At 46.5% G+C, this 26,011-nt stretch overlaps 1 protein-coding gene across 1 annotated transcript in view; it reads left to right on the top strand.

Annotated features, from left to right (window-relative positions):
* cracr2ab (calcium release activated channel regulator 2Ab) overlaps positions 1 to 26,011 on the top strand; it is a gene marked incomplete at both ends in the record, with an annotated part of 215,482 nt that overhangs the window by 13,523 nt on the left and 175,948 nt on the right. The window contains one exon of the mRNA XM_084325246.1: positions 2,887 to 3,033. Coding sequence (XP_084181372.1) covers positions 2,887 to 3,033 — 147 coding nt within the window. The remainder of the gene's footprint in view (positions 1 to 2,886; positions 3,034 to 26,011) is intronic.

Here is a 26,011-nt window from a genome sequence, read left to right on the forward strand (position 1 = left end):
AGGTAGTTCAGAGTTAGCCAAATACTAGGGCGTATTTATTTACAGAGTCAAAAAGGAGTCAAGTAACAATTTCGAAACAACAAAAAAGGAGACTGCCTTTGGCAGAGTTATCTGTGGCTCTGCAGATCCTCTTGGTGTTAGAGGTGGGGAATCGGCGTTGACGCCGTAGCGGCTCTGCAGATACTCCCAGCTTCAACTCGAGGTGGAAACGGAGAGAGAGAGAGAGATCAATAACAGTCCAACAGTACACAGAGGCAGTGCAGTTCCCTCCTCCCTTAGCTGAGTCCAGAACAAACAAAAACGATAATCTTCAGTGTTCTCCACAACACACAATTTAGCTGAGTCCAGTGCAAACAAAAACGATACTCTTCAGTGTCTCTTTTAAACACACAATTTAGCGGAGTCCAGTGCAAACAAAAAATTATACTCTTCAGTGTTCTTCAAACACACAAAACAGATAATCCAAAAAGGGTTTGGTTCCAACTCACCAAAGCAACGAGGCGCAGCTCCAAACGGGGGAACAAGGTATTCACCAGCGGCTATCCAAGGATGTCCTGGAGGGAAAGTAGACGAAGCACAGCAACGGGGGGAAAGCAGGCAGAAGCAGAAGTATTCAAAACGACCCGACATCGATTGAAAGAAGGTCCCAGTATAAGAAGCCTCTGGGGTACCTTAAAGGAGCGTGTGGCGGGGAACGAACCAATCCTCACAATAAGCACCAATTTTAGACTAATAAGTGCATCTTGAAGAGTTTTTTATTCAGTGGCCAGTTGCACAGAATCAGCAGTACAATAGAGAACTGTGTCATCCATGTAAAGGTGGTGTTGACAGCTGCTCAGAGATGAGACAATATTATTAATGTAAATGGTAAATAAGACAGGGCCCAGGATTGATCCCTGTGGAACACCTTTTGTGATGGGTAGAAGCTCTGATTGGGCATTTCCCATTTTCACACACTGCAATCTTTCTGATAAATAGTTTTAGAACCAACTGCAAGCACCCGTATCAAAGCCAACACTAATCTAATCTTTGTAATAGGAGAAGGTGGTCAACAGTATCAAACGCCTTCGACAAATCTACAAACAGGGCGGCACAATGCTTTCAGGGCTGATACAATGTAATTTATAACTACAGTAGCTGCCGAGATTGTACTGTGTTTTTCTCTAAAACCAGATTGGTGTGGGTTTCATATAGAGTGCTTTGTGATGAATGTTTTAAGTTGGTTGTTTACCAATGACTCCAGGATTTTTGCTAGACAGGATAACTGGTCTAGGTCTGTAATTATTTAGGTCACTTTTATCCCCCCCTTTATGCAAGGGGGTCACATGGGCTGTTTTCCAGGCAACAGGAACCACACCTGTTAGTGCAAGATTAAATATGTGTGTTATTGGCTTTGAAACCAATGGTGCAGCTAGTTTGAGGAAAAAAGGATCCAACCCATCCTCTCCAGTTGATTTCCTGGTATCAATGGCTTGAAGTGCCTCAAGAACAGACTTACCAGACAAGGGTTGTAAATTAAACTGAAAATCATTTCCTATCTGCACAGGGAATGTATAGGGCTCCTGATCCTGTCCACCTGGTGGCCCTACATGGCTATTCTCAATGACCAGCTTCCATCAAATGTTGGTTTATGGCTAAACAGACCTCTTTTTGTTCCGGGATCAAGGATTCACCCTTTCTAATCTCTGTAGGGAGGGAAATTGTGGTTCTGGTCTTATTTAAATTCACCGCCTTCCAAAACTTAGCAGGATCTGAGTAGGAGCTGGTTACTAGTTCTAAGTGATACTCAACTTTAGCCGTTCTCACAGATGCTGTACATTTATTTCTGAGCCGTCTAAATGCTGCCCAGTGTGACTGATCACCAGAGCGTCTGGCAAGTGACCAGGCTCTATCTCTCTCCTTAAGCAAGGCAGATAATTCAGGTGTGAACCAAGGGATTCATCTATTTTTTATTCCAAGCCTTTTATACAGTGCATGTTTAATAGCAATTGAAAGAAAGGTGCTACTTCGACATCGGGAATCTCCAACTTGTAGTGGATGTCGCTATGGAATAGGTCAATTAGAAAAGCCTGATCACTGAAGTTTTTCATATTCCTTTTGTTAAATAGTGCGAGACTGTGATTTCTCTAATCGAGAGTTTCTAACACAAGCTATAGGACAGTGATCACTGACACCTAATTCAAAAACACCACAAGCACTAATTGTATCAGTCTTATTAGAAAATATTAAGTAAATTATACTTATATAATAATATTTTTTATTTGACCTGGTGGGTTCAGTAACCAACTGAGATAAGTCAAGGCTACTACTAATGTCTCTAAGATGGTTTGAATCATTACTAAACCAATCATTACTAAATTCCCCTAGAACTATCAGCTCAACATTTGAGTACTGAGATAGTAACTCTGCTATCCTATCAATAGAGTTAACATCGGCTGATGGGGGTCTATAGACTCCAATCACATTAACGGAATTATTGGGTCCCAAATACATTTTTAAAACAAGAATTTCAAAACATTTTGTAATTGTTACAGTGTTTAAAATAGTCACAGAAAAAATACTCAACATAAATAGCCACCCCTCCCCCTCCCAGTCCTATCCGCTCTAAACAGGTTGTAATTGTCTAGAGTTACATCCAAGTCAGAATCGCTCTTAAGCCAAGTTTCACTTCAAATCAGGATATCGGGGTTAGACTGCATGACAAGTATCTTGACCTATCTCAAACCTCTTTTCTTGATCCTCCAATCACAATAGTTGCTTACCAAGCATTGTATATGTTTTGTACATTAGATATCAGGCACATGGACAGTGTGTGTGTGTGATATGTACTGGTTTTAACACATGTCTCTCTCTCCATGTTCTCCTCGCTCCGCACCCACCCTCCAGCCCAGACGAGGTGCGCAGTCTGTGGGCTCAGCTGAGGAAGGATGAGCCTCATCTCCTGTCCAACTTTGAGGAGTTCTTGGCCAGGGTCACCCTCCAGATCAAAGGGGCCCACCAGGAGAAGAACGAGATGGAGAGCGCCCTCCAGAGGTGGGACAGCGCCAATGCACTTCCCATCCAGAAACACACATGTCAACGTTAATCCCTCTTTGTCTGCTCGTTCAGATTCTGTTTGGATTTCAAAGTAGAGGGAGGGAGGGAGGGAGGGAGGGAGGGAGGGAGGGAGGGAGGGAGGGAGGGAGGGAGGGAGGAAGGAAGGAAGGAAGGAAGGAAGGAAGGAAGGAAGGAAGGAAGGAAGGAAGGAAGGAAGGAAGGAAGGAAGGAAGGAAGGAATAAACAAACATAAGGTAGAGATGGAAGAAAGAACAGCAGACAGAATTTTACTTTAGGTCCATGTGGCATAGGCGAGTTCCTTGAACTTTGGGATGGATTCTAAAATCGGTCACTCGAGAGTAGAAATATGTTTTAATGAGGTCACTGGAGAGTAGAAATATGTTTTAATGAGGTCACTCAAGAGTAGAACTATGTTTTAATGAGGTCTCAGGTCTCACTGGAGAGTAGAAATATGTTTGAATGAGGTATCAGGTCTCACTGGAGAGTAGAAATATGTTTTAATGAGGTCACTCGAGAGTAGAAATGTGTTTTAATGAGGTCTCAGGTCTCACTGGAGAGTAGAAATATGTTTTGAATGAGGTCTCAGGTCTCAGGCAGGGTGAAATACTACATTTATCAACAGAGACCTGGGCATAATTAAAATAATACAAGAACCCTTGCCTTGGTGCGGCAGGGTAGTGTAGAGCACTCTACCACTGCAGAGATCCAGGTTCCTGGGTAGTGTAGAGCACCCTACCACCACAGAGATCCAGGTTCCTGGGTAGTGTAGAGCACTCTACCACCACAGAGATCCAGGTTCCTGGGTAGTGTAGAGCACTCTACCACCACAGAGATCCAGGTTCCTGGGTAGTGTAGAGCACCCTACCACCACAGAGATCCAGGTTCCTGGGTAGTGTAGAGCACTCTACCACCACAGAGATCCAGGTTCCTGGGTAGTGTAGAGCAATCTACCACCACAGAGATCCAGGTTCCTGGGTAGTGTAGAGCACTCTACCACCACAGAGATCCAGGTTCCTGGGTAGTGTATGTAGAGCACTCTACCACCACAGAGTTCCAGGTTCCTGGGTAGTGTGTAGAGCACTCTACCACCGCAGAGATCCAGGTGCCTGGGTAGTGTAGAGCACTCTACCACCACAGAGATCCAGGTTCCTGGGTAGTGTATGTAGAGCACTCTACCACCACAGATATCCAGGTTCCTGGGTAGTGTAGAGCACTCTACCACCACAGAGTTCCAGGTTCCTGGGTAGTGTAGAGCACTCTACCACCACAGAGTTCCAGGTTCCTGGGTAGTGTATGTAGAGCACTCTACCACCACAGAGATCCAGGTTCCTGGGTAGTGTAGAGCACTCTACCACGACAGAGATCCAGGTTCCTGGGTAGTGTAGAGCACTCTACCACCACAGAGATCCAGGTTCCTGGGTAGTGTATGTAGAGCACTCTACCACCACAGAGTTCCAGGTTCCTGGGTAGTGTGTAGAGCACTCTACCACCACAGAGATCCAGGTTCCTGGGTAGTGTATGTAGAGCACTCTACCACCGCAGGGATCCAGGTTCCTGGGTAGTGTATGTAGAGCACTCTACCACCACAGAGTTCCAGGTTCCTGGGTAGTGTATGTAGAGCACTCTACCACCACAGAGTTCCAGGTTCCTGGTAGTGTATGTAGAGCACTCTACCACCACAGAGATCCAGGTTCCTGGGTAGTGTATGTAGAGCACTCTACCACCACAGAGATCCAGGTTCCTGGGTAGTGTAGAGCACTCTACCACCACAGAGATCCAGGTTCCTGGGTAGTGTATGTAGAGAACTCTACCACCGCAGAGATCCAGGTTCCTGGGTAGTGTAGAGCACTCTACCACGCAGAGATCCAGGTTCCTGGGTAGTGTGTAGAACACTCTACCACCACAGAGATCCAGGTTCCTGGTTAGTGTGTAGAACACTCTACCACCACAGAGATCCAGGTTCCTGGGTAGTGTATGTAGAGCACTCTACCACCACAGAGATCCAGGTTCCTGGGTAGTGTAGAGCACTCTACCACCACAGAGATCCAGGTTCCTGGGTAGTGTAGAGAACTCTACCACCACAGAGATCCAGGTTCCTGGGTAGTGTATGTAGAGCACTCTACCACCACAGATATCCAGGTTCCTGGGTAGTGTAGAGCACTCTACCACCACAGAGTTCCAGGTTCCTGGGTAGTGTAGAGCACTCTACCACCACAGAGTTCCAGGTTCCTGGGTAGTGTATGTAGAGCACTCTACCACCACAGAGATCCAGGTTCCTGGGTAGTGTAGAGCACTCTACCACGACAGAGATCCAGGTTCCTGGGTAGTGTAGAGCACTCTACCACCACAGAGATCCAGGTTCCTGGGTAGTGTATGTAGAGCACTCTACCACCACAGAGTTCCAGGTTCCTGGGTGGTGTGTAGAGCACTCTACCACCACAGAGATCCAGGTTCCTGGGTAGTGTAGAGCACTCTACCACCACAGAGATCCAGGTTCCTGGATAGTGTATGTAGAGCACTCTACCACCGCAGAGATCCAGGTTCCTGGGTAGTGTATGTAGAGAACTCTACCACCGCAGAGATCCAGGTTCCTGGGTAGTGTAGAGCACTCTACCACGCAGAGATCCAGGTTCCTGGGTAGTGTGTAGAACACTCTACCACCACAGAGATCCAGGTTCCTGGTTAGTGTGTAGAACACTCTACCACCACAGAGATCCAGGTTCCTGGGTAGTGTATGTAGAGCACTCTACAACCACAGAGATCCAGGTTCCTGGGTAGTGTAGAGCACTCTACCACGCAGAGATCCAGGTTCCTGGGTAGTGTGTAGAGCACTCTACCACCACAGAGATCCAGGTTCCTGGGTAGTGTAGAGCACTCTACCACCACAGAGATCCAGGTTCCTGGGTAGTGTATGTAGAGCACTCTACCACCACAGATATCCAGGTTCCTGGGTAGTGTAGAGCACTCTACCACCACAGAGTTCCAGGTTCCTGGGTAGTGTAGAGCACTCTACCACCACAGAGTTCCAGGTTCCTGGGTAGTGTATGTAGAGCACTCTACCACCACAGAGATCCAGGTTCCTGGGTAGTGTAGAGCACTCTACCACGACAGAGATCCAGGTTCCTGGGTAGTGTAGAGCACTCTACCACCACAGAGATCCAGGTTCCTGGGTAGTGTATGTAGAGCACTCTACCACCACAGAGTTCCAGGTTCCTGGGTGGTGTGTAGAGCACTCTACCACCACAGAGATCCAGGTTCCTGGGTAGTGTAGAGCACTCTACCACCACAGAGATCCAGGTTCCTGGGTAGTGTATGTAGAGCACTCTACCACCGCAGAGATCCAGGTTCCTGGGTAGTGTATGTAGAGCACTCTACCACCACAGAGTTCCAGGTTCCTGGGTAGTGTATGTAGAGCACTCTACCACCACAGAGTTCCAGGTTCCTGGTAGTGTATGTAGAGCACTCTACCACCACAGAGATCCAGGTTCCTGGGTAGTGTAGAGGACTCTACCACCACAGAGATCCAGGTTCCTGGGTAGTGTATGTAGAGAACTCTACCACCGCAGAGATCCAGGTTCCTGGGTAGTGTAGAGCACTCTACCACGCAGAGATCCAGGTTCCTGGGTAGTGTGTAGAACACTCTACCACCACAGAGATCCAGGTTCCTGGTTAGTGTGTAGAACACTCTACCACCACAGAGATCCAGGTTCCTGGGTAGTGTATGTAGAGCACTCTACCACCACAGAGATCCAGGTTCCTGGGTAGTGTAGAGCACTCTACCACGCAGAGATCCAGGTTCCTGGGTAGTGTGTAGAACACTCTACCACCACAGATATCCAGGTTCCTGGGTAGTGTGTAGAACACTCTACCACCACAGAGATCCAGGTTCCTGGGTAGTGTATGTAGAGCACTCTACCACCGCAGAGATCCTGGTTCCTGGGTAGTGTATGTAGAGCACTCTACCACCACAGAGATCCAGGTTCCTGGGTAGTGTAGAGCACTCTACCACCACAGAGATCCAGGTTCCTGGGTAGTGTAGAGCACCCTACCACCACAGAGATCCAGGTTCCTGGGTAGTGTAGAGCACTCTACCACCACAGAGATCCAGGTTCCTGGGTAGTGTAGAGCACTCTACCACCGCAGAGATCCAGGTTCCTGGGTAGTGTAGAGCACTCTACCACCACAGAGATCCAGGTTCCTGGGTAGTGTAGAGCACTCTACCACCACAGAGATCCAGGTTCCTGGGTAGTGTATGTAGAGCACTCTACCACCACAGAGATCCAGGTTCCTGGATAGTGTAGAGCACTCTACCACCACAGAGATCCAGGTTCCTGGGTAGTGTAGAGGACTCTACCACCACAGAGATCCAGGTTCCTGGGTAGTGTATGTAGAGAACTCTACCACCGCAGAGATCCAGGTTCCTGGGTAGTGTAGAGCACTCTACCACGCAGAGATCCAGGTTCCTGGGTAGTGTGTAGAACACTCTACCACCACAGAGATCCAGGTTCCTGGTTAGTGTGTAGAACACTCTACCACCACAGAGATCCAGGTTCCTGGGTAGTGTATGTAGAGCACTCTACCACCACAGAGATCCAGGTTCCTGGGTAGTGTAGAGCACTCTACCACGCAGAGATCCAGGTTCCTGGGTAGTGTGTAGAACACTCTACCACCACAGATATCCAGGTTCCTGGGTAGTGTGTAGAACACTCTACCACCACAGAGATCCAGGTTCCTGGGTAGTGTATGTAGAGCACTCTACCACCGCAGAGATCCTGGTTCCTGGGTAGTGTATGTAGAGCACTCTACCACCACAGAGATCCAGGTTCCTGGGTAGTGTAGAGCACTCTACCACCACAGAGATCCAGGTTCCTGGGTAGTGTAGAGCACCCTACCACCACAGAGATCCAGGTTCCTGGGTAGTGTAGAGCACTCTACCACCACAGAGATCCAGGTTCCTGGGTAGTGTAGAGCACTCTACCACCGCAGAGATCCAGGTTCCTGGGTAGTGTAGAGCACTCTACCACCACAGAGATCCAGGTTCCTGGGTAGTGTAGAGCACTCTACCACCACAGAGATCCAGGTTCCTGGGTAGTGTATGTAGAGCACTCTACCACCACAGAGATCCAGGTTCCTGGATAGTGTAGAGCACTCTACCACCACAGAGATCCAGGTTCCTGGGTAGTGTAGAGCACTCTACCACCGCAGAGATCCAGGTTCCTGGGTAGTGTAGAGCACTCTACCACCACAGAGATCCAGGTTCCTGGGTAGTGTAGAGCACTCTACCACCACAGAGATCCAGGTTCCTGGGTAGTGTATGTAGAGCACCCTACCACCACAGAGATCCAGGTTCCTGGGTAGTGTAGAGCACTCTACCACCACAGAGATCCAGGTTCCTGGGTAGTGTATGTAGAGCTCTCTACCACCGCAGAGATCCAGGTTCCTGGGTAGTGTATATAGAGCACTCTACCACCGCAGAGATCCAGGTTCCTGGGTAGTGTAGAGCACTCTACTACCGCAGAGATCCAGGTTCCTGGGTAGTGTATGTAGAGCACTCTACCACCACAGAGATCCTGGTTCCTGGGTAGTGTATGTAGAGCACTCTACCACCACAGAGTTCCAGGTTCCTGGATAGTGTAGAGCACTCTACCACCACAGAGATCCAGGTTCCTGGGTAGTGTAGAGCACTCTACCACCACAGAGATCCAGGTTCCTGGGTAGTGTGTAGAGCACTCTACCACCACAGAGATCCTGGTTCCTGGGTAGTGTATGTAGAGCACTCTACCACCACAGAGATCCAGGTTCCTGGGTAGTGTAGAGCACTCTACCACCACAGAGATCCTGGTTCCTGGGTAGTGTAGAGCACTCTACCACCACAGAGATCCTGGTTCCTGGGTAGTGTAGAGCACTCTACCACCACAGAGATCCAGGTTCCTGGGTAGTGTATGTAGAGCACTCTACCACCACAGAGATCCAGGTTCCTGGGTAGTGTAGAGCACTCTACCACCACAGAGATCCAGGTTCCTGGATAGTGTAGAGCACTCTACCACCACAGAGATCCAGGTTCCTGGGTAGTGTAGAGCACTCTACCACCGCAGAGATCCTGGTTCCTGGGTAGTGTATGTAGAGCACTCTACCACTATGAATACAATTAATTTTCGATTCTCAATTCCAGTTCTCACCGGGGTCAAAATAGGTCACATGCTTATTACCTTTAAGTCTTATTCGTTTCATTTATTAACTCATTGGCTGCCAGCTATTATCCTTATCCTGTGGTAGCTACTGCCAAGCTGTAAACTATGGGAGTTAGTCACCTTGTTTGTAGAGCTAAATCTATATTCTATATTATAGCCATGGATGCAATACTATAGTCATTTGACATTGAGTTTCTTCCGGACAAGATGGAAAAAAAAGATAATTTTTCCATCCATACGTTCCCGTGTTATACCGTGGTGAATATAAATATGGTTTTAGAGCGGTCTAGGGTAATTCATGAAATGCTTAGTTATGGCAGTATACGTCGATTACATTGTAGATGTTGCTGTTTCCTTCCTGAACCTGCTATTGTTCCGGAATCAAATCCACATTATAGGTATTATGTTCCATCATGAATGCATGAAAGGGGGGGGTCGTTTCTGATTATTTGATTGTCAGTAACAGCATTCGCATTGAACACTAAAAACGGTTATCAGCCCGATTAGTATGAAAGCATTGCAGGATCAAGCTAAAATGTACGTCAAATCGCCCTTACCTGTGGCCGGGAGTAATCCAAAAAGAATATTCCAATTGTTTGATCGCCATCCGGTATATCCAATGTCCATTTGCTCAACGGCATAATTCACCACAACATATGGATGGGAGATATCTGACGCGCTTCAATGTAACTGGCAGAACCGTTCGTATTGCCCCACAAGGAAAAATGTAACCCGAGACCTGGGGCCGTCCCACATAGAAAGATACAAGGGTAGAAAGGGTGCTCAATACCGCTGTCTAGCGTGATGCGGCCGGTATTGCACCTAGTTCAAGTTCTTTAATAGTTGTCATACAGAAGTACAGAATACTTTCATACAAAATGCTTCTTACTGTTACGCTCCAGAGACTGTGCTAGACAAGATAGTATCAAATAACATAATAACATAATATAGCATTCTCAATGCGATTCCGAATGTTAATGCCGAGTCAGTAATGAATAGAAATATTGAATAAAATAAATAACGATCAAATAGCGTATATATACGTGGTTGGCGTTCAACGGTTGTCGGACAAACACGTATATAAATGTTGTCGGCGTCCAATGAGTTAATGATTCAATAATAAATGCATTATTTTCTACTTTAAAGTTACCTTTTTTTATCAAATTTTTTTATTAACATTTTTTAACAACAAACAACACAATATCAGCAGTAACTACAATAATAATAATAATAATAATAATAATAATAATAATAATAATAATAATAATAATAATAATAATAATAATAATAATAATAATAATAATAATAATAATATTGACAAAACAATAAGAAATAAGAAATACAGATCTAAACATAACTAATAAATACAAAATACAAATATACCAAATAAAAACTAAAAACACACCACAAACACTTTTAAGTTACTATATATTGAAATTCTTTATTTGGAATTACCCCTTGAGATGAACCATCTCGTTTTCAAGGGGGTCCACAGCTTACAGAATACATAAATTATTATGTATTAAACATAACAAAACAAAAGAAGCAAACAAAAACCAAACACAAAACAAGATAAAATTAATAATAAACAGGTTCAAACAACATCAAACAAGAGGAACATAAGACAACCAAACAACAAAACACAGAGCACATATTCAAGTGATTGCTTCAAAGATCTGTTATACTATTATTGGTGGAAACATGAACAAGTAATCTCAAGGTGAGAGGACAGCACAGTTTTAAAACAGTTGTGAGGATGTTATAGCTCGAATATGAACTGGGAGATTATTCCAGTCAGATGGATCTTTGAACAATGAACATGAATGCTTTTTTGCCAACTGAGGTAGTAACATTTGTTGGAACTTTAAAAAATAGCTGTGCACAGTGTCTCAGTTGATGTATAGAGGTGAAAGGGTCCATATACTGTTTGAGATATTGCGGATAATTGAAGTGAATACATTTAAAAATGAACTGTAACCAGTGCTGCTGTCGTCTTACTGTGGGAGCTGGCAAATTAAGATTTTCATACATGGTGCAGTGGTGTGTCAAATATGGGCAGCCAAGAGCAAATCTGCATAGACGGTTGAATAGTGTGTTTAGTGGAAGAAGGTTGGTTTTAGATGCAGTTTGGTAAACTACGTCAGCGTAATCCATGATGGGTAAAATTAGTTGCTGAATCAGTTTCTTTCTGACAGGGAGTGTGAAACATTTTCTGTTGCGGTAGAGAACACCAGCACTAAAGTTGACTTTTCTAACAATATTATCAATGTGATATTTATATAAGAGTTCTGAATCAAGCCATAGACCAAGGTATTTAATGTGATCAACTCTATGCAGTTGTGTACCGTCCAGACAAGTGATATTAAATGGTTGATTAATGGTTTTGGATGCAAGATTACGGGTGGTCCCAAAGAGCATAGTATTAGTTTTAGTTTTGTTGATTAAAAGTTTATTAGCCGAGAGCCATGATTCGAGTTTATTGAAATTTGATTGCAGTGTTGACTGAATTTGAGGTAAGGTAATTTGAGATGTATATATCACTGTGTCGTCGGCATAGAGTTGAGTATTACAACCTGAGAAAATTGAGGGGAGATCATTAATAAATATTGAAAACAAGAGCGGGCCTAATGTTGAGCCTTGTGGCACCCCACATTCCTGTACTGCCAATTCAGATCTACCATCCTGTATAGCAACACATTGTTTTCTGTTGTGCAGATATGAATTAAACCAAAGCAGGGCATTGCGTGAGAGGCCAATAGCGTACAGTTTGTCTAATAGGAGATAATGGTTGATCAAATCAAAGGCTTTTGTTAAATCAATAAATATTGCACCAGTGAGATTACCATTACCAGATGAAGAAAATATATCATTAGTGAGTTTTAATAAAGTAGTAGTTGTGGAATGATTGGAGCGAAAACCAGATTGCGAAGGTGATAAAATATTGTTGTTGCTGAGATAATTAGACAGTTGTTTATAAATTAACTTTTCAAAGACTTTTGCTATGGAACAGATAATTGCTATTGGTCTGTAATTATTGGGATCTAGTACATTGCCTGTTTTGTGGAGAGGAGTGATTTTTGAGTGCTTCCAGATAGATGGTATTTCATGTGATAATAAAGACAGATTATAGAGATCACATAGGGGGTACATCAAAATGTGTGGAGCAAGTTTAAGAAATTTGCTTTCTAAACCATCTAGGCCTGGGCCACTACACACTTTGAGGTCTTTTATGGCATTCAGAACATCAATAGGTGAGATTTTCGTGAACGAGAAGGAGCTGTTGCAAGGTGGTGCATTGTTACAGATGACATAAGGATCCGGTATTGTGGGAGTACAGACTGAAGAGAAGTGTTGGTTAAAGGCTTGAGCTACAAGAAGAGGATTATGCAATATGGTGTTATTAACTTTTAATTGATTACATTGAATATTTTTATCAGATGAATTAGTTATAGTTTACATTTTTTTCCAAAATTGTTTAGTGTTTTTAAAATCAGAGTTGAGAGATTCTTTATAATAATTTGATTTTGCATTCCGAGTCAATCATTTACTTTTATTTCTAAGCTGTCTGTATGTTTCCCAGTTTGCATGATCCTTAGTCCTACGATATGTGGCCCATGCCTTATCTCTCTGCCTGAAGGTGCTGATGAGGTCTGAAGTTATCCATGGAAGGTGACTACCCTTGACTTTGATAGTTTTGAATGGAGCATGTTTGTCGATAATTCTGGTTAGTTCCGTGTGAAGGAATTCCCAGGCTTCATGAACATTTGAGATGATTTGATATCGGTCCCAGTTAACTGAAATTAGATCATTAATGAATTCATCAACATTGATTTTTCTATCTTGCCTAATTTTTATGAATTTTGGGGGAAGTTTGGGTAATTTGATTTTCCAAATGCAGAACACCATGCAATGGTCACTAAAGCAATCTGCCGAAATACCTGAATCAGTAATACGATTAGGGTGTGAAACCAAGATCCAATCGAGCAGAGATTGGCAAGTGGGTGTAACCCGAGTGGGCTCACTTATTAGCTGGGTTAGATTCAAGTTCCCAATAATGTTTTTAGCATTTTTTGAGGCTTTATCCAACCAGCAACGGTTAAAATCTCCTAAAATTACAAGTTCATTTTTGTCATGAATAGAATTTATGGTGGAGACTAAACAGTTGAAGGAATCAGCAGGAGCTGAAGGGGGTCTATAGATGTTACCAATTGTTATATATTTGTTCTTGTGTAGGATTACCTTCACAAAAATACCCTCAAAATTAACAGGGACAACTGCAGGCACAATTAATTCAGCAGCCAGATCTGATGACACATAAGTGACTACACCACCACCTCTCGAATCTCTATCAGTTCTATATATGACATAATTAGTTAGCTTGATTTCGTTGTTGGATATCTTGTTATTAAGCCAGGTTTCAGAAAGTGTAATTACATTGGGTTTATGCTGTTCCACCCACGGCCGCAATAGGTCAATTTTGTGTTTGAGACTCCTTATGTTCAAATGTATAATTTTAAGTCCTTTTGTATTATCCATCTTGATCTTTAGTAATTGGGAGAATACCATCAATGACCCAATAAAACAGCATAGATCCAGGAACAATAGAGAGTTGAGCAAGTATAATGAACATGTCAGGACATAACAAGACAATACATAACAAGACAAGACATATAGGACAAGACAAGACAAGACGAACAGACAAGACACAGACAGACAATATCAAAACAACAACCAACACAGAACCACCCAGCCCATTTAACCTTAACCCCATAGGTCCAGGGGGGGTTAAGGTAGGGGGGGGGGGGGGGGGGGAGGGGAGAGAGAAAGAGAGAGAGAGAGAGATCGGATGGACAATGATATCAGTGCATACAGAAATACATAGGTATATGTACAAATAGGTACACGCACATACATATGCACATGCACATACGCACACAGAAACATTCAACATGCATATATACACATACATACGCAACATGTACACAACATGCATACCTTCATACAAACATGCACACCTACATATGTGCATACATATCTTCTACGTGCATACAAATAATTCAAAAGACATATGAATTCTAAATGAAAGAAAAGGAAAATAACATAATAATATTAATTATTAATCAGTAAACCAACCAATCAATTCATTAACTAGTATAACCAATATTAATAGTAATCGAAATAATAATATATGAGAAAAAATAATATATGAGAAGGAATATTAAAAGAAAGTGGAAACATAGGCAAAAGAATGTCTTGAGAAACTTAACTACAGTTGTCTGCAGGATCAACATCACAGAATGCAGTCCAGGTAGTCTTGGTAAGGACAGCGTGCTGCTGACGTCATCACCATGCGTCCATGTTTACATCGGCTGTGAAGCATGCTTCAAGTGTTTACAGTCGCTGGGGCAGTAACCCTGGTTACTGGGGCAGCATGCTGGATAGTCCGAAGATCATCCTGAGCATCGCAAACGATATTATCTTCACCACCACTCAGCCAGTATGTTGTGCGAGGATTCCTATAAAGCAGGGGTGGCCAACCCGCGGCTCGCGAGCCGCATGCGGCTCTTTGCCCGTCAATGTGCGGCTCTTCCATCCAAAAAAAAAAAAAAAAAAAAAAAATTAATTTTTTTTTAACTTTTTTTTTTTAACTTTTTTTTTTTTTTTTTTGTCACTCATTCCATAAGGACGTAGAATAAACATTTACATTTTTTTTTAAATGGTCCATTTGCATGTTCTTGGTATCTGAATCTAGGGACATATATGGATCAGTGTCAGAAATAGTGTGTCTGTTACTAGGCTTGAGTAAATTGTAATGAACCAAAGGAGAATATCAATTCTATTTAAAAAATTATCTTTGACTGTAAATAACACCATGCTAAAATTTACCAGACCTGAAAAATCTAAGCAAATGAATAAAGGGAAGATGATTAAACAGAAGGTTTTGTAGATACAGTACTGAATTCTGCCATCTTTTTTATAATGTCAATTTCTCCACCATTTTTCATCATATTGCAACACCGTTTTTTGCAAGACGTTCACAGAAAGGTAGAGAAACTAACTGCGTTCTGTTTTATGGCAATAACGTTCAGGTTTGTGGGAGATAATCCCAAAAAATAAGAGAAATTAAAAAGTAAATCCAGAAGTCAGATGATTGACAGGGGCTGGTGTGAGCTGGGTAGGGTAGTTTTTCGAAATTTGAAAGCCCTGAGTCTCTTCCTTCAAAAGACTACACTCACTTTTGGCTGTGCCACTTCCTCCTGTCAATATGCGCCGGTTTCCGACTCAATGCCCTGAGATTTCTATAATCTTATATTTCACTAATAACAGTTCAAATAATTGGTAAACAAACATAATGCTGAAAATATACACTTTTACTGTATATCTCGGGCTTAAGAGGTTAACCCTGTGAGGCCCAAATTAAAAAGAAATTAGCAACTTCAGAGGCCAGAGGGTGGGACATATAAACACATTTACTATCAAATAGCATTGTGAGGCTGAACAACAGGACCAATTGACTATACATGTGCTTAAAGGGGAACTATCTTATAAATGGCTTTTTTCAGTGTTTACCATTGTTTCTTAGCTATGTGGACTTATATTAATAGGATATATGTCTCTAATTCTCATATTGGCGAATTCTTCCAATTCTCCTCTCACAATATTCACCCTCACTGAACTGAGTCATCTGAAAATGTGCATATCTGTGATGTCAGAGATTTCTCAGCTGCATAATAATGTGGCAGTTGATGTGGCACTTGGCACCAGGCCACACAGTGGTTGGAGCCCAGCCTCAAAACGGCTTAAGATCTTAAGGTAGAAAAATGCGGTTTTTAGTACTTGATTAGAAATACAAAACAATGCATTTTTTTTGAAAAAAACCTAGGTGTTCCATAGACTCACAGGAATTGTGTAAAAGTGCCCAAATAGTGAAAGAAATAGTAACATAGTTCCCCTTTAAAATTTTTTAAATAAACAAAAATTTTTTAAATGGCTAAAAGTGATTTTGTAATTTTGAAACCGTGGGTCTCACAGGGTACTTTTAACCCTGTGAGGCCCAAATAAAAAAGACATTAGCAACTTCAGAGGCCAGAGGGTGAGACCTATAAACACATGAAGGGTGCCGTGACTGAAAAAAAAGGTTGAGAAACGCTGGTATATGGTGTGGCTCTTTGTGGTACCACAGTCATTTTTTTGTGGCTCTTAGTCTCTGACTGGTTGGCCACCCCTGCTATAAAGGATGCCATCGATATAGAGTTTGTCAACAAAGAGCAGAGTATTCTTTCCGTTTTTCCTCGCCTCTGACAAGAACGGGTACAGCAGCCTCCGTCTGTTCATGATCTCGGCTGGGAATTGATCACTAATGGAGTACGTGGAACCTTTCAGCTCTTTCCCCTTGGACATGACAGAGTATTTCATTTTGGAGTCGGTAACTTTGGCCACAATCGGACGGGGCCGCTGCTGGTCGACTCTGGCCCTCCCCAGGCGATGCACCCTGGAGAAGCGGATTGCTTCGGTTTCCTCCGTCCCCATTTTCAAGTTGTTAGTCAGAAATGACTTTAACTGTTATGGTTTGTAACCGACCCCAATCGCACAACACAAGACAGGTATGATGGTTTGCCAAGAAACAGAGATTTATTGAACAACAGGGAAATACAGGGAAAAGGGCACTGTCCCTTTAAGGGAGAATCACAAATACAGGAATATAATATGAGGGGAAGGAAAGGTGCCTTTAAGAGGCGGGCAGGAAAAGGGAACACTAAGGGAAGGTAAGGGAACGCCTAAGGGAAGGTAAGGGAACGCCTTGGGACAGAGGAACTAGAGACTAGGTAAACCAGGGACAAGGAGAACTAGGGAGAGAGGACTAGGGACTAGGAGAGCTAGGGAACAGGAGAAACGGGGACTAGGGGAACTAGGGACAAGGAACTAGGTGGAACTAGAAGGGGAGAACTTGGGACAGGAACTAGGTGGAACTAGAAGGGGAGAACTTGGGACAGGAACTAGGTGGAACTAGAAGGGGAGAACTTGGGACAGGAACTAGGTGGAACTAGAAGGGGAGAACTTGGGACAGGAACTAGGTGGAACTAGAAGGGGAGAACTTGGGACAGGAACTAGGTGGAACTAGAAGGGGAGAACTTGGGACAGGAACTAGGTGGAACTAGAGACAGACGGGAACAGAGGGGACTGGGGCCCACGGAGGCGGGCTGGGGAACAGGGAGGAACTGGGAGGACTGGTGGAAATCATCTGGGCCGCTCTGCAGGACAGAGGAGATAGTTAATGCACAAAAGGGAAAAAACAGAGCAGGTGCAGAACAGTCCAAATAACAAAGTGAACAAAGTAATAATATCTTCGTGTGACAAACACACAGGGGGAGATGTAAAGTCCAAAAATACTATTCTAAGTGAGAACCAAAAACAGAGGCAATACGCTGGGAGATGAATGTCCAAACTAACTAACAGGGGCAATACGCTGGGAGATGAAATGTCCAAACTAACTAACAGGGGCAATACGCTGGGAGAGTGACATCACAATCAAAACTCACCCAGGCGTATGCGTAAAGGTACAGGAACAGCAGCGGGAACGGGGGCAAGGGCACTACGCTGAGTGAGTGACATCACAATCAAAACTCACCCAGGCGTATGCGTAAAGGTACGGGGACAGCAGCGGGAACGGGGGCAAGGGCACTACGCTGAGTGAGTGACATCACAATCAAAACTCACCCAGGCGTATGCGTAAAGGTACGGGGACAGCAGCGGGAACGGGGGCAAGGGCACTACGCTGGGTGAGTGACATCACAATCAAAACTCACCCAGGCGTATGCGTAAAGGTACGGGGACAGCAGCGGGAACGAAGGCATCGCCACCGGGGCGGCTGGCTGTCCGAGCCGAGGGAGAGAGTGCTGGAACAGTGGCGGTGACGAGGGCATCGTCCACCGGGTAGCCGCTGTCGGAGCCGAGGAACAGAGTGCTGGAACAGTGGCGGTGACGAGGGCATCGTCCACCGGGTAGCCGCTGTCGGAGCCGAGGAACAGAGTGCGCGCCACACCTTGGTGTGCGCGTCGGAACAGGGAGCTGGAACAGTGGCGGTGGCGAGGATGTCGTCCACCGGGTAGCCACTGTCGGAGCCGAGGAACAGAGTGCGCGCCACACCTTGGTGTGCGCGTCGGAACAGGGAGCTGGAACAGTGGCGGTGGCGAGGATGTCGTCCACCGGGTAGCCACTGTCGGAGCCGAGGAACAGAGTGGCGCGCCACACCTTGGTGTGCGCGTCGGAACAGAGAGACGCCTCGGGGTGCGTCTGCGAGGAGGAGTGCGCCAAGCACGAAGGTCTGGAAGATGCGCTCCAGCGCGCTGGTCTGGGGAGCGTGCCAAGCTCGAAGGTCTAGGAGATGCGCATCTGCGCGCTGGTCGGGAGAGCGTGCCAAGCTCGAAGGTCTAGGAGATGCGCGTTGGTCTGGAGAGCGTGCCAAGCTCGAGGGTTCTTGGAAGATGCGCGTTGCGCGCTGGTCTGGAGAGCGTGCCAAGCTCGAGCGTCCTTGGAAGATGCGCGTTGCGCGCTGAGGACTGGAGAGCGTCCAAGCTCGAGGGTTCTTGGAAGATGCGCGTTGCGCGCTGAGGACTGGAGAGCGTCCAAGCTCGAGGGTTCTTGGAAGATGCGCGTTGCGCGCTGGTCTGGAGAGCGTGCCAAGCTCGAGCGTCCTTGGAAGATGCGCGTAGCGCGCTGAGGACTGGAGAGCGTCTGCGCTGGTCTGGATGTGCGTCAGGTCGACAGCTGCGCGGGGGGTCTGAAGTGGATGACTGGGATGCCTCCCGTGGAAGTCTAGGGAGCGCAGACCAGTCCCACTCTCAGGCAACGGCGACAGCAGGCGAAGGCTGGAGCAAAACATCTCGACGCAGGAGAATGGAACAGCATAGGCAGACGGAGGATCTCCCGAAAGAGTCTAGATGTTTAGAGAATATGACTCGGCAAGTATACAACACGACCCCACCCAAAACGAGGGGAAGCGCCCTGGTATTTAAAGCCCACAGGGGGACTAATTAGCCTGCCACCACAGGTGCGAGAGATAATAGAATATCAAACAGGTGTGGCCACTAAGGGTAAGGAACGAGAGGGTGGGGGCTAGAGAGAGTGAGTAGGGAATTCCTAACAGTAGGCTTAAAGAAGACAGAGAATAGGGAATTCCTAACAGTAGGCTTACAGAAGACAGAGAAAAGGTAGTGAGCAGCGGGCAAAACCTCACAGTATCCCCCCCTCCAACGGGAGCCACCCGGCGACCCAAAACAAATACAGACAGAGTGGCAGGGGGCAAAACAAGAGGTACTGGCCAAGCCAGCAGGGGAAGCCACCACAAGAGTGGGGCTAGCAAAAGAAACAGGGTCGCCGAGGGGTAACTAGGGTAGCAGAGGGGCAACTGGGGGAACTGGTCTAGAAGAACTGGGTCTAGAGAACTAGTCTAGAGGAACTGGTCTAGAGAACTGGTCTAGAGAACTGGTCTAGAGAACTGGGCTAGAGAACCGGGCTAGAGAACTGGTCTAGAGAACTGGTTTAGAGAACTGGTCTAGAGAACTGAGGGGCAAGCAGGGTAGCAAAGGGTTAACCATGGAAGCACCGGGAAAGGGCTAGCAGAGGGAAGGTTAGCTGCCAGGGCACTGATAGCTACAGGGCCTATGCTAGCTGTACTGCTACATCAACATAGAGGCTGCGCAAGCTGCCGGAGCCAGGCTAGCAGAGGAAAAGGGTAGCTGCCAGGGCACTGATAGCTACAGGGCCTATGCTAGCTGTACTGCTACATCTACATAGAGGCTGCGCTAGCTGCCGGAGCTAGGCTGGCAGACAGGGCTGGACCAGCATGAGAGAACAAGCTAGCTGGAAGGACAGTCCTAGCTGTGGGAATACTGACCTTGCTAGCTGAAGGGCAGTCCTAGCAGTGGGAGAAACTACACAAAAAAGTGGAGGCCATGCAGAGGGACCGGGTTAGCTGCTTGGGCCTGGCTAGCTACAGGGCCTATGCCAGCTGCAAGGCTGCATTAACATAGAGGCTGTGCTAACAGCCGGGGCCAAGCTAGCAGACCGGGGCCATGCAGAGGGAAACTGGGTTAGCTGCCAGGGCATGGCTAGCTACAGGGCCCATGCCAGCAGCAAGGGCTGCATAAACATAGAGGCTGTGCTAGCAGCCGGGGCAAGACTAGCAGACAGGGGCTCTGCTGAGGGACTGGGTTAGCCGCCAGGGCATGGCTAGCTACAGGGGGGTCAAACAGGGCAAAACGGGAAGCAAACAGGGGAGCTAACCGGGGAGACTAACAAGCTAAACAGGGAAGCTAAACTGGGCTAAACAGGGGAGTAACAGGCTAACAAGGGAGCTAAACAGGACTAACAAGGAAGCTAAACTGGGCTAACAGGGGAGCTAGAGGGGACAAGAAAAAAAAAGGCAAACTCAACATACACAGTCTGTGCTGGCTGGGGTCGTAGACTGGTGGGGTCGTACTGTTATGGTTTGTAACCGACCCCAATCGCACAACACAAGACAGGTATGATGGTTTGCCAAGAAACAGAGATTTATTGAACAACAGGGAAATACAGGGAAAAGGGCACTGTCCCTTTAAGGGAGAATCACAAATACAGGAATATAATATGAGGGGAAGGAAAGGTGCCTTTAAGAGGCGGGCAGGAAAAGGGAACACTAAGGGAAGGTAAGGGAACGCCTAAGGGAAGGTAAGGGAACGCCTTGGGACAGAGGAACTAGAGACTAGGTAAACCAGGGACAAGGAGAACTAGGGAGAGAGGACTAGGGACTAGGAGAGCTAGGGAACAGGAGAAACGGGGACTAGGGGAACTAGGGACAAGGAACTAGGTGGAACTAGAAGGGGAGAACTTGGGACAGGAACTAGGTGGAACTAGAAGGGGAGAACTTGGGACAGGAACTAGGTGGAACTAGAAGGGGAGAACTTGGGACAGGAACTAGGTGGAACTAGAAGGGGAGAACTTGGGACAGGAACTAGGTGGAACTAGAAGGGGAGAACTTGGGACAGGAACTAGGTGGAACTAGAAGGGGAGAACTTGGGACAGGAACTAGGTGGAACTAGAGACAGACGGGAACAGAGGGGACTGGGGCCCACGGAGGCGGGCTGGGGAACAGGGAGGAACTGGGAGGACTGGTGGAAATCATCTGGGCCGCTCTGCAGGACAGAGGAGATAGTTAATGCACAAAAGGGAAAAAACAGAGCAGGTGCAGAACAGTCCAAATAACAAAGTGAACAAAGTAATAATATCTTCGTGTGACAAACACACAGGGGGAGATGTAAAGTCCAAAAATACTATTCTAAGTGAGAACCAAAAACAGAGGCAATACGCTGGGAGATGAATGTCCAAACTAACTAACAGGGGCAATACGCTGGGAGATGAAATGTCCAAACTAACTAACAGGGGCAATACGCTGGGAGAGTGACATCACAATCAAAACTCACCCAGGCGTATGCGTAAAGGTACAGGAACAGCAGCGGGAACGGGGGCAAGGGCACTACGCTGAGTGAGTGACATCACAATCAAAACTCACCCAGGCGTATGCGTAAAGGTACGGGGACAGCAGCGGGAACGGGGGCAAGGGCACTACGCTGAGTGAGTGACATCACAATCAAAACTCACCCAGGCGTATGCGTAAAGGTACGGGGACAGCAGCGGGAACGGGGGCAAGGGCACTACGCTGGGTGAGTGACATCACAATCAAAACTCACCCAGGCGTATGCGTAAAGGTACGGGGACAGCAGCGGGAACGAAGGCATCGCCACCGGGGCGGCTGGCTGTCCGAGCCGAGGGAGAGAGTGCTGGAACAGTGGCGGTGACGAGGGCATCGTCCACCGGGTAGCCGCTGTCGGAGCCGAGGAACAGAGTGCTGGAACAGTGGCGGTGACGAGGGCATCGTCCACCGGGTAGCCGCTGTCGGAGCCGAGGAACAGAGTGCGCGCCACACCTTGGTGTGCGCGTCGGAACAGGGAGCTGGAACAGTGGCGGTGGCGAGGATGTCGTCCACCGGGTAGCCACTGTCGGAGCCGAGGAACAGAGTGCGCGCCACACCTTGGTGTGCGCGTCGGAACAGGGAGCTGGAACAGTGGCGGTGGCGAGGATGTCGTCCACCGGGTAGCCACTGTCGGAGCCGAGGAACAGAGTGGCGCGCCACACCTTGGTGTGCGCGTCGGAACAGAGAGACGCCTCGGGGTGCGTCTGCGAGGAGGAGTGCGCCAAGCACGAAGGTCTGGAAGATGCGCTCCAGCGCGCTGGTCTGGGGAGCGTGCCAAGCTCGAAGGTCTAGGAGATGCGCATCTGCGCGCTGGTCGGGAGAGCGTGCCAAGCTCGAAGGTCTAGGAGATGCGCGTTGGTCTGGAGAGCGTGCCAAGCTCGAGGGTTCTTGGAAGATGCGCGTTGCGCGCTGGTCTGGAGAGCGTGCCAAGCTCGAGCGTCCTTGGAAGATGCGCGTTGCGCGCTGAGGACTGGAGAGCGTCCAAGCTCGAGGGTTCTTGGAAGATGCGCGTTGCGCGCTGAGGACTGGAGAGCGTCCAAGCTCGAGGGTTCTTGGAAGATGCGCGTTGCGCGCTGGTCTGGAGAGCGTGCCAAGCTCGAGCGTCCTTGGAAGATGCGCGTAGCGCGCTGAGGACTGGAGAGCGTCTGCGCTGGTCTGGATGTGCGTCAGGTCGACAGCTGCGCGGGGGGTCTGAAGTGGATGACTGGGATGCCTCCCGTGGAAGTCTAGGGAGCGCAGACCAGTCCCACTCTCAGGCAACGGCGACAGCAGGCGAAGGCTGGAGCAAAACATCTCGACGCAGGAGAATGGAACAGCATAGGCAGACGGAGGATCTCCCGAAAGAGTCTAGATGTTTAGAGAATATGACTCGGCAAGTATACAACACGACCCCACCCAAAACGAGGGGAAGCGCCCTGGTATTTAAAGCCCACAGGGGGACTAATTAGCCTGCCACCACAGGTGCGAGAGATAATAGAATATCAAACAGGTGTGGCCACTAAGGGTAAGGAACGAGAGGGTGGGGGCTAGAGAGAGTGAGTAGGGAATTCCTAACAGTAGGCTTAAAGAAGACAGAGAATAGGGAATTCCTAACAGTAGGCTTACAGAAGACAGAGAAAAGGTAGTGAGCAGCGGGCAAAACCTCACATTAACAGTACTATTTCAGGTGAGTTTCATTTGGTATTTCCGCAAGTCCATGAATTATAATATTATCCCTCATGCTTCTGCATTGAAGATCCAGAATGTCATTAGCCATGCTGGCTCGATCCTTTTGTAGTTCGCCTGTCAAACATTTCAGTTTGTTGACTTCAATCCTAAGTAAGGCATTGTCCTCCTTTAGCACTTCGATGAGGGAGTTATTCCACTCCACAGAAGATTTGAGATCTTTCACGTCATTTGTCAGTTGATCAAGTAAATTAAGCTTCTGGAGTTGCTGTTTTATTGCTGTTAGAGACTCACGGATGTCACCCGATGAGTCGTCAATGTCGCTAGAGCCCAGTTCAGACCTAGTGCGTTTGTCTGCCTGGTTCGGCATAACTTTATTGTGATACAACGAGTCAATGTAGTCTTCCAAGCTCTCTACCGTTTCTGACGGGGGCGAATCGAGTTTGAGAAAATTTGCGTTGGTCACAGATCAAACAATGATTAAAGGCATAATACGGAGGTTTAGGCTAAGGCGTACTGCTCAGCACTTCACACAGCGGCCATCTTAACTATAACTGCAACACACATAACATATACAGATACAGCGCTCAAAACTCAAACCTCTACTGCTCCTCTACCACTCCTCCACCACTCCAATCCAAACTGATTGTGTGACTCCTATTGTTCTGGACCGGGCCAGATTTCACACCTCCACTTCCTCCCACAGCTTGGGGAGATTTTCATCTTACATTTTTATTCGTCCCAAATGTCCCAGCCCCATCGGATTTCTTAGGTGTTTTCACTGTTTACTTATCATGCATTGCAACACTAATATATGGGCAGTAACCCCAAGTCAGACTGCCCATATACATTATCTTGGGGGTCTGAGGGCAGTAGCCCCCGACCCCCTCCCTGGGGAAGCACTTAAGTTAAGTACGCTCCCTTTGTTCACACAGCCACCAGACCCACCTGAGTGCTAGACTTAAGTGGCACACAAGCAGCAACAAGCAGCAGACAAGCAGCAGAATTGGTTAGATTTTTGAGCGCTGCGTCTGTAACGTTACTGTTACTGTAGGTCAGGATGGTGGGTAGCTAGCTAGCTAGCTTAGCTCTATTCTTATATAACTGCAACACACATAACATATAATGTTACTGTTATTGTAGGTCAACAACCAGCCCCCCCCCCCCCCCCCCCCCCCCCACATCGCGGACTTTCACACTGAGGAATACAGACGCCAGCAGAGGGCAAATGGTCAAAAAATTATTATTGGGGACTGGAACACGGATATGCTGCGTAAAGCAGCACCCATCTTCAAGGCCTTCAGTAGGTTTTCTGATCTGCAGGGTTTCAGCCAGCTAATCACCCAACCCACAAGGGTATGTGATTCGACACAAACCACCATTGACCTCATTTTGACCACTGACAAGTCCATGATCTCCAATAAAGGGGTGATAGCATGCGGGTTAAGTGATCATTATATGATTTTCTGTACCCGCAAAAAGCTAAAACAGAAGGCCGGCTGTCACAAAACAGTCACATCTAGAGACCTCAAAACCTACTCTAGAGAGGCCTTTAACCAAGAACTAGAGAGCATGGACTGGTCAGATGAACTCAGTGGTACACAGGTTGAAGAAACATGGCTTGGATTCAAAACCAAATTCACAACAATACTCAACAACATGGCAGCCCTAAGAACCACCAGGGTTAAAAATCACACTGAGCCATGGATGCACACTGAAATACTGGCCGCTATGAAAACCAGAGACAAAAAATGCTCTGAACTTCATAAAAGTCAGACAAAGCTTTTCAAAAGCTCAAACAGTGAACTTCAAGCCCACGTGGTTGAACTAAAAATTCAAAGAAACAGACTAAGAAATGACGTAAACACCATGATCAAAACCGAATTTTTTTTTCATCAATGACAAAACCGAGGAAAACAAAAACAAACCATGTGAACTTTGGAAATTACTCAATAATCAACTAGGCTGCAGTAAAAAACTTAAAACCAGATTCTCAAACATAAACATAAAGACGGACAACACGCTCATCACAGACAAGCTGGATGTAGCTAATTACTTAAACATCTTCTTCACAAACATAGCCACAACACTGGTAAACAAACTACCCTCCCACTCAGGGCATTATGGGGTAGAACACATAGTAGCATACTACAAAAACCTAGGGGTCCGCAAAGACGACTTCAAACTAGAAATGGTAACAACCGATGAGGTACTCAAAAAATGTAGCGCCCTCCAACCTAACAAGGCCACTGGCCATGACAACATCCCCTCCAAATTCCTCAGAGACTCAGCAGTCGCCATCACCCCAGTCATCACACACATAATAAACCTCTCCATAAAACAGGGACACGTCCCCAAGGACTTAAAAATTGCGAGACTGACCCCTCTGCACAAAAAGGGCAGCAAATTAGACCCAGGCAACTACCGCCCTGTTTCTATTCTTACCTCCATCTCGAAAGTCATGGAGAAAATAGTCTACGAACAGGTCGAAAAGTACCTGGCGGAAAAAAATCTAATCTACGAATTCCAATCTGGCTTCAGAACGTCCCACTCCACTGACACATGCCTTCTCTCTTTGAACGACCAC

This window comes from Notolepis coatsorum (assembly GCF_963971535.1).
Source record: "Notolepis coatsorum genome assembly, chromosome: 1".
Classification (NCBI taxonomy): Eukaryota; Metazoa; Chordata; class Actinopteri; order Aulopiformes; family Paralepididae; genus Notolepis; species Notolepis coatsorum.